The 9,873-nt window shown below is 36.1% G+C and overlaps 1 protein-coding gene across 1 annotated transcript; it reads right to left on the bottom strand.

Annotated features, from left to right (window-relative positions):
- Positions 1–201: 201 nt before the first annotated feature.
- LOC132606726 (uncharacterized) lies at positions 202–8,431 on the bottom strand. The gene is made up of 5 exons (XM_060320347.1): positions 8,093–8,431; positions 3,331–4,264; positions 2,633–2,728; positions 1,295–1,431; positions 202–715 (listed from the first exon to the last, which is right to left on the bottom strand). Exons 1-5 carry the CDS (start codon positions 8,305–8,307, stop codon positions 535–537), a joined length of 1,563 nt encoding a protein of 520 aa, XP_060176330.1. The 5' UTR covers positions 8,308–8,431; the 3' UTR covers positions 202–534.
- Between the last annotated feature and the right edge of the window lie 1,442 nt (positions 8,432–9,873).

The following is a 9,873-nucleotide window of genomic DNA, read 5'->3' as shown; positions in this document are numbered from 1 at the left end:
ACAACCCTCAAGAAAAGATGCCACACCACAACCACAATATATAGCCTAATCGACTGCAAGTTTAATAAGTTCTGACCCTCTTTAGAAATCGCAGATGCCAAAACACAATCAGAGAGAGACGATACATAATGACAGAAAGAACATCGCCTCACAAAGAAACGAAATCTACAAGAACTCCAAAAGAACGAAAAGAAGAGAAAATGGACAAGATACTCCTAAATATGCACATACAGTCACTTTTACTCAATCATGTCTGGCTGACTTCCGTTTTGTAGGTCAGTACCGCCACAGCAGAACGCGGAAGTCTATGGTAGTAGCAGGGAATAAGTTGGGAGGAAAAAGAAAAGGGATCCGTAGAAGCTGAACATATATATTCGGCCTAACATAGATTTCATTATGTACAAGTTTTAATTACATCCGATACATGTTTGACATCCCTCTACCGTTACTTCTGTACCTGTCATCCAAATTATGTAAGAGCATCAGTATTGAAAGTACAAGCCAATTACCATTCCTGAGGGGTTAAATATGATGCTACTCGCGCTTGTCCTCCTCAGGATCTTCTCTTTGGTCAGTTACATGATCTGTTGAAATAGACCCTTTCTTTTCTTTCCTCTCAAGCTTGGTCCCTGAGTCACCAATTACCCTCACTCCAGTTGTGAGAGAGATAGCTTCCTCATCATAATCATCTCCGGTCTCCCCAGAATATGCGTATCTAAAATCAGCAAGCAAAAATATTTTAGCAAATAAAGAGCAGTGCTATACTCAAATCGACCATGAGTCTGCTATTCCTGCAACACAAGTAGGAGCCACATTGTTTCTTCACTATCGAAAAACCAGAAAGACTCTGGAGAACTTCAGAGTGAATAACATCAGAATTTTAATACCGGAGAAGCTCTATAAACCTATTAATAATAAAACTATATTGCAACACTTCGTTCACGCTTTTTTTTCATTCATAGACTGCACTTTGTGGAAGATTAAGTAATGACATTTAATTTGCCTTAATCCTTCTATTTCTCATTTTATCATCCGTGATATATCCCTTCTAATACGTATCATCCCTTGAACATTCTATGCTACAGAAGATCAATCAGACACCGACAATCACAAAATATTATTGAGTACAATACCCATTGAAAATCACGAAAAATGTTTAGCCCATATCAAGGTTACAAATGACAATAACATAAACTAGGTTCAATAGTGTTATCACCAGATACCAACAATTTTGTCAAACCATTTCACAAAAAGGCTGATAGAAAGAAAGAGGGGCTCAAGTTACAACACGTACCTGGTTGGGTTACTTGAAGGAGCCCAGAGAATACATACTACTACCAACAACGAAAAGGCAAGCAAACTCCAGAAAGCTGGAATAATCCAGGAAATTCGCCATAGCTCACTTAATGGGTCACTTGCATTGAAGTACAGCTGAACCAGCATTAGATGGAGTGAGATAAAAGAAACATCAAGCTTGCATGCATGTCAGGCAAAAACCATTAAATAAAATGCCACTGGTAACTAACGGATATCCTCATCTTGTCAAACTTAGGGATGAAAAATGATACGGGGTCATAAAGGTATTTAGATTTCCACACTCTACCCAGAATTACTTTCACCCACCCTATAAATTTAGTTTACCACTTAGGATATTCTGCCTAAATTCTATTTACTGAATCTCACAGTATCCAAATATTTAACTTACCAAAGATACCTATGATAGTTTATATGCTATTACTATAAACTATCATCACAAATTACAAACTAGACTAGATTACCTCATATAATATCCTCACCTGCCATTTTTGCTATGTAATTGTTGTGAAAAAATGAATTTAGTATCTCAAAAAGAAATGGTCCAAATTATATCTACATTCATACTATTAATATCATATTAATTAGTTTTTAATATACTACTTAATTGTTTTGACTAATCATTATTTTGTTAACAATTGGAGCCGTTAGCTATCAGATTAATGTTTGGGTCTTTACTATGACTTGAATGACCTTTACTACAATGTCTTTAAGAATGAACGTTTTCTAACATTATTTGGTCTATTTTGGTGGTTCTTCTACCTATAAATAAACAGTCCAACTTTTTTGATATATTCTTCCTTCTATGTTGGGTTTTCTACTTTGTGAAATCTTTGTTAGATTCTGGCTCCTAGTTTTGTACTAGAAGAGCTTGTTGAATCCTGGGGGATACACCCATACCGGGTGAAATATCCTTAAGGACAGTGCCATTGGCATGCCTCAAGCTACGAAGAATTCTCTACAATTGTTCGTGATCAAGTTTTTTCCTCAAGCTTAGAAGAAGTCCTTACAAGTGGTCGTGATGAAAAGAAGTCCCTACAAGTGTTCGTGATGAAGTATTTTCCGTAAAATTTCCAACAAGTTCTGTTTTCTTATGTACCGACATCTTCAAGTACTTTCTGTGAAGACCTGAGAAAGTCTTCACAGTGTATTAAGATTCCAAATGTCAAGTACCTTTACTTCATTTTTACCAAAAGACACTACTCCTATGGGTATCGTGGAACTTACCATCATTAACTAGGAGAGGGATGTAATGGTTAAGCCACATTTCGTGTACTTGGACACCACTTCTTGTATTCAGAACTTGAAATTAAATTACCTCATAGCCAACCCAAGCAATGGAGAGCAGCACAAAAATTGCAAGGGAATTGGTAAACTTTCTATAAAGATCAAGTTTTGCCATGCTTTTCCGCATCTGCAGTTAAAGAGTGACAAGATAATCAATAACTGTATGGAGTAAATACACGAACTCCAATAATAAGGCCAAATATGTCTCGTGTTAAAAGTAAGATTAAGAAATAGATTAATTAAATTAATTGTATCAAGAAGGTTGTACTCTTTTCCGTTCTGTTATTGTTTACCCTTTTTTCTTTAGCCAAGGGGTAAAATTTACATGTTCATATATTAACATTATGAATCAAGAAATAAGGAAATAATGAACACACACAAAATATATAACAAGATATTCTCAACAAAATATATAAAGAATATATAATTACACATTTGCAGATACATGCATATATAGAGAAAATTGTGGACAAAAACAAGAAACAAGACTTTACGGACGAAAACAAGAAAGAAGATTTGACACACAAAAGGGTTCAAAGCCTCCAAATCATTTGTAGATTATCTTGGAAAGAAATACACAGTTAATAAAATCTCTCCAGCTATCATGATCCCACTGAAATTGCCAAATCTAACTGAGACTGATAGAACTGTGCTAACCAAATTGCACTTTTCCACAGTTTGCTAAGATCCTATAAGCAATGGAAATCATCATTTTACTCCAAAATTTACCTGTAATTTTTCCAATGTCTTCGATAACGATGAGAATATCCACAAAATAAAAGATGCATCCAAGAAAACAACAGGCAGCACCAAATATATCCTGGTTTTCCTTGAGAAGTCATTGATGCTGCCCAAGTGCTCCACAAGTTCAAGTGCCTCAGTAGCAATAAAATACGTTAGGGCTAAAATAAACGCTTTTGAGGTTACACCACCAAGCGTAGGCCGAACAACACCATAACCCATGGAAACGACTAAAAGAAGCACACGAGACAATGTCTTCTTTACAGCAGTCATTGTGACTGCCCATACTGTAATTACCATAGGTCTGCTTCCAGTGGCATTAAGATTTGCATATTCAAAATACCAGAGAGCCATTTCAGACATGCCAAGGGCAATAACAGCAGTAATTTGATAATGTAGCTGTATGACATCCTTCCAGAACTGGACAAACCTCAGGAACCAAAATAGACCAAGTACAAGATAGGCTAAAGAAGCAAGTCCGTAGAAGGTCATTAATGGTACCATTCTCCCTGGTAAATAGCCATCAGGATTTTTCCATACTGTTCTACCTCTGACTATCGTTCCCTTAAGTTCTGGGTCACAAAACATGAAATAAAGATAATACATGCCAGTACTGTTTATTTCAACTGATTTGGGAAGCATATTTGCCTCCTGATTCTTTCCTTCAAAAAAAGTCTGAATACGTACTGGCCAAAGTGGATTGTCTTCGTTGTGCCGAATTATAACCTCTCCCACAGTGCAGAACTTCTCTTGAGCAAGTTTTGGAGTACAGCACAGAGCATTAGACTTTGAAAAAGCATCTCCAATCTTTTCTCTGTCCCTGACCTCAAGAATGATAGTTTCAATCAACCCAGTTCGACTCTGCATTTCATTTTTTGCATTAGCAGACTCCTTCGTCCTTAAAAATACAACATCTTCAAATCTGCAATGCGAAGATTAAGTGTGACGTAGGGATCTCAAGGTCCACAGAAGAAAATTGAACATAAACGGAGTAGAATGAATATGCTAGTACATTAGAATCTCAAACTAAAATTACTATACCCAGCTAAGGAGCAAGATCTAAAGAAGCTATTAACGTAATCATAACCCTTTTTAGCAAATATGTTAAACATAACAGAGTAACTCGGCATTGCAAAATTTGTTTCTTGAGAGCAAAAGTGAAGGAAACTTAAATAAGAAAAAGACGATAATTTCACGAATTTGTATGAAGAAGAAAGGGAACTTCAGAATAAGAAGAAACTGGTTGGTTTCAACTTTCCTTCACAAATTTCACATCTTTTTGCAAGACCTCATTTGCAACGGTCTTTCTTTTTGCCTGGCTTTATGAAAAGTTCCCTACTAACCAAATGCATCAGAAATACACAAATACGGTAGTTTTCCTACCTTGTTTATTTCCTTCTCAACTAAATGGGTAACGAAAGAGATAGATCAAGCAGCACCAAAACAATTTGGTCACTAGTATCGAAACCTTGTACTCAAAATTGCCATTAGTTTATATTAAATACCGCTACAGAAGCAAGCCAGGCGACCGTCTGTATCAAGTACAGGCCTCAAGCAACGGATACTTGCTGATGTATGCTTGCATGATGATCCACACATAATTAATACTAGAAGCAAAGATCTAAAGCTGAGTGTAGGAAACAAAACACAATAACTTCGAGCAGCAATGATAATTGTGAGAAATAGAACGGGAAAATGTTATAAGACGCCCCCTCACGGGCGGGGTTGATTTTTTTTTTTTCAAGGACCAACAAGTGGAAATTCTTTTTGATAATAGGTGGCGGCGAGATTCGATTCCAGGACCCCTGCTCTGATACCATGTTAGAAGTGTGTGAACAACTCATCCAAAAACTTAAGCTGTTAGAGAGAGGCAGAGAGAGAGCACACTTTTATTTAGTTAATTATATTCTCAACAATTTATGACAAGCTCCAAATGAAAAATAACAAACACGTTTCGGCCCCATTACACTATTATTTTGCAGTTCCTTTTTGCTTTTATCATTAGCTAAACAAAACTTATCCCACAAATCAAAACCCACAAAGAGAGGCACTTGCTAACAAACCAAGTCAACCCCTATTCCACCAATCATCAATGAAGCATCTGGTTCCTTGGTGTATCATCTACAAGTTAAAAGTTTCCTACAGTGAGACTCTTCGCCTTTTATACACACACAGTGTAAACCAACTCCCATCAAGGTTTACATTTATGTCTGGAGAGGACACTATTATCTCTTGTTGCATTGCAGAGTGTACAACTATGTATGGACTGTTGCTTATAAATATCATTGGGTTCTACCAAGGACAGCGTAGGAAGCAATTACGAGTTGGAGATTGAAGAGGAATGGAAAATGGAAGGAAGGCAACAAGGAAGACAGCACCACCTTGTCTTGTTTTAAGGATATGGAATGAACAGAATAGAAGATTGTTTCATAATACTCTAAATGATGTAAGCACTAAAGAAACCTTTTTATTTCACTTGTACTTTTGGAGCAAGGAGAAAATACAATGTTGTGTTAATAGTTGGTCAAACTTGGTGGAAGACAATGTATGACTCAGGCAGAGTCAAAGTCACATAGACATATCTTGTACGCCTGTAGTTCACAATGGAGACTCGTGTCCGGAGTCTTGTGTAATATGAAGGTGCCACCAAAACTTAAAGGCAAGTTCTATAGAGTAATGGTTAGAACATCTATGTTGTATGGGGCGGAGTGTTGATCAATTAAGAACTCGCATGTTCAGAAGATGAAAGTTGTGGAAATGAGGATGTTGCGGTTGATGTGTGGGCATACCTAGGAGAGATAGCATTAGAAATGAAGATATCCTGAACAAGCTGGGGGTGGCCTGGGTGGAGGACAAGATACGGGAAGCGAGAATGAGATGGTTAAAAGAGGAGGCTAATTTGAACTACAATAAATCTCTGCCTAGCTAGTTCTGCTTCTATAAGATTGTTTATCAACTTGCTGATTAGATGTCATTCATGATATTGAATATCATGTCTGATTACATCAATAAGCAAGTTTTTTCTACATAATCAGGAAGCAGTAGCACTTCTCATAAACAAATATCAGGTAGAGCTTGGTCCAACACTTACATAAAGTATTAGCACAGTCTAGGAAATCCCTGTTGCAGCATAAGAATCAAACAACTGTAATAACAATTTTTAAATTTACCGTAAAAATCAGAAAAAAAGAGTTTTAAAAACAAAGGGAAGATCCAACTCGGGATGGTCAGGAACATAGTCAGCAGTTCAAGGTAACTCTGTTTTCGATTCCTGTAACCTCAATTTCATCCTTGTCCCTGTCATTGAGAACCTAAAACATAACAGAGTACTATTTTTCCAGAAGCAGATAAGTTAAACAAAGATAGTTGCCCCTGAGTTTGTTCTGGAAATTAGAGAATCCATAGAAAATTAGGAATCAAAATCACGAAGTTTCATACATTTTGAGACACGACTTCACAGTTTAAAACCCCATGTACTCCACAAGACTAACAACAACTAAGCCTCAATGCCAAGCTAGTTAAGGTCGGCTCAGGGGTGAAAATATTAGGCCCATGAAATCATGACTCGCCCAACTCGCTCAAGTTTGGACGGTCAACGACCCGTCAATTTATTAACTTAGCTCATTTTGATCCGTCCAATCCAACACATCTAAAAGTTGGGTTGATTTGTAGCCTAAATTGACCCATGAGAGATCTTGTAAAAATATTTTCTTTTCTAGTAATATTTTTTTTGTAATATATGACCATAAGAAAGAAAAAAAAAAATTAGGTACTCAAGCAAATTATAAGAAAACAAACAAATAATTAAAAATTAGTAAGAGTTGGGTGACCCATTGTTTAGCCCATTTCAACCTAGGTAACTTTTGGGGGATCAATGACCAACTCATCCCATTTTGACCCGCCCAAATACAACTCAACTTGCCCATTTGACACCCCTGGGTCGGCTTTACGGAATTCTCACTACCAATATAATGAGTATTCAACAAAAATCACTTAGCTGATAGTTACTGATTACATCACTTCTTAAAAACAATTGTTTAAGACTTATGATTAAAAAATCAACTTAAATTAACCAGTTTTATGCTGACCGTCAACGTAACACAACCAAACAACTATGCCATTTAATCTTTAATATACTAAACATAATGCATGCAGATTCTAATAAGATGGTAAATATTAGGTAGAAGCATAAAGCTTGATCCATCAGTCTATCAATCAACTAATTAACAATATGAATTATTTATGTCCATTCCATTCTATTCAAGCTAATTTCACTAAAATCATACTAATGATATTTACAAACCTGAAAACTTGTTTATTTGCTCAGGCGCGTGTGTACAAGAGCGCGCGCGTGAGGTACGTGATTAAGGATTTTCCTTCAAGGAGTTTCTTTTCACTAAAAATCTTACTAATTAAGGACCCGTTTGGCCATGATAATTCGTCACTTTTTCCTGATTTTTTTTTTTAACTTTATTTGAAAATCAGCTTTTCCCCATGAAAATTCCAAATTTGTATTTGGAATATGGAAAATACCTGCAATCCTGTTTTCACTTTTTTTCCTCACTTTCGGTGCATTCAAACAAACAAAACAATTTTTTTGCAAAAACTATAACCAAACACAACTCCATCTACAAAGATTCCAAATAATAATTGGTTTCTACGGCCAAACTCCTAGTGAAGATATTTATAAAACTGAAAAGGTATTTACTTTGTTCAGGCGCGTGTGTATGAGATCAAGCGCGTGAGTTACCTGATAAATGATTTTCCTTCAAGGGGTTTATCTGGGGAAGCATTTGATAACAATTTAGAAGCATAAAGACCTTCAGTTCCTCCATGGAAGAAGAAAGCATTGGATTTTCGAATAAATTGCTCATTTTTGTAGTCATGAATTGAAGCTGATACGTTAATGATTGTTAAGTTGAATGTACAGAAACATACAAGTAGAAACGAAGTGCTGTGTTTCATTTGATAAGTTGGACGTGTGTTGAGGAGCAAAGGTGGTGAGAGTAGAGTTTAGAGAAACTAAACAGAATCTAACTTCGAACTTACTAGAGTCATCTTTAACTCTGACTAACGACGTCGTTTGCTATGGATTTTGTCTCCTCTAATTTAAATCGAATTTTATTCACAAATCGTCATTTTGCGCGCCGGTGAATCTTACAAGTTCACTTAGTTAGTTGGCTATCTGAATTTTTATTTTATTTATGAAGGTTCGATTTTTCAACTTATAATAATTCCCTACCCCATTTTTTTTTTAAAAAGAAAACATTTTGCGCGCTTTGCCAATCTCCAATAACAACAACATACTTAGTATAATTTCATCAGGTAAGATCTGAGGAGGACATAGCCTAAGACATTAGCATTATTTTGTGCAGAGGGTGATTGTTTTCAAAAGACCCTCAGACTCAAGAAGAGATGGAAGACTACCTCAATCTCCACAATTGCGTATTCATAAGCTATTACTTTATTTGTTTCAATTTATGTCCTAATTAGGGAAAATACATTAAAACCCCCCCAACGTATAGCCGGATTAATTATGACGCACCCAACCTTTGCGGGCGACCTATTACCCCCCCAGTCTTAATTTTTCAGTATTTTAGTTACCTTTTAGCGCTGATTTTTAGTGACCCCCAATTTTTTATCTTACGTGTTGTACAAGCGCCTTTTAATTTTCCAAATCAGCATTATTTTTTAACTCCATTTTCATTTCACCCCCTTAAACGTAAACAAAATTCATTTCCACTCCCCTCTCTCTCTCTCATCGATTTTCACAGATTTTGCACTGTACCTTGATAATTTTCAACCGATCTTTCACCACATACATTAATTCGCATAATACTTAGTGATTTCTAGGGTCGTTTTTGCATTCTCAAGTTTGGTGAAGTTTATTTTGCTGAAGAAGGCTATCATTTGTGAGGTAAATGTAGGGTTTTGACACATTTAATTATTTGCTTGCATTCTAGGGTTTTTGAATCGGGTGTTTGTTAATGTAGGGTTTTTTTAGTAGAATGAGGTTAATGAACGAGTAACTTTTGCTGCTGATTTTGTTAAAAAACATATGTTTCCCTTTGATGTTGCTTGTTGGTGAGAAGTTTTGTTGCTTTGTAATTTAAGGGTTTTGTTAAGTATTGTTGCTTTGTAACTTTCAGGTATGGCTGATTTTATTTATGTACGTTGAGATGGTTTTATGGTGGGGTATTTGATTTAAGTAGTGGTGTGCCAAGATATGAGGGTGGTAATTGTACAGAATTCTTAGATGTTGATGTTGATACGTTGTCATATTTTGAGCTTAGGGACTACATAAAAGAATTAGGATATAGTCCAAGTTGTGGTTTTAAGGTGAAGCCCCCTAATAGTGACATTCTTGTAGATGTACTTACTGACAAGGATATTTTGGACCTTTCCCTAAGTTTGAAAGATGGGGACATTATGGAGATTTATGTCTGCCACATGGTAGATTAACCAGATGTGCCCCAATTGCCTTTGGAATATATTGTTCCCAACAACCAAACAAAAAGTGATGCTTTTGAT

Source organism: Lycium barbarum, chromosome 8 (genome assembly GCF_019175385.1).
Source record: "Lycium barbarum isolate Lr01 chromosome 8, ASM1917538v2, whole genome shotgun sequence".
NCBI lineage: Eukaryota > Viridiplantae > Streptophyta > Magnoliopsida > Solanales > Solanaceae > Lycium > Lycium barbarum.
Note: the sequence above shows the minus strand (reverse complement) of the source record. Positions and strands in the feature narration are given on the sequence as shown.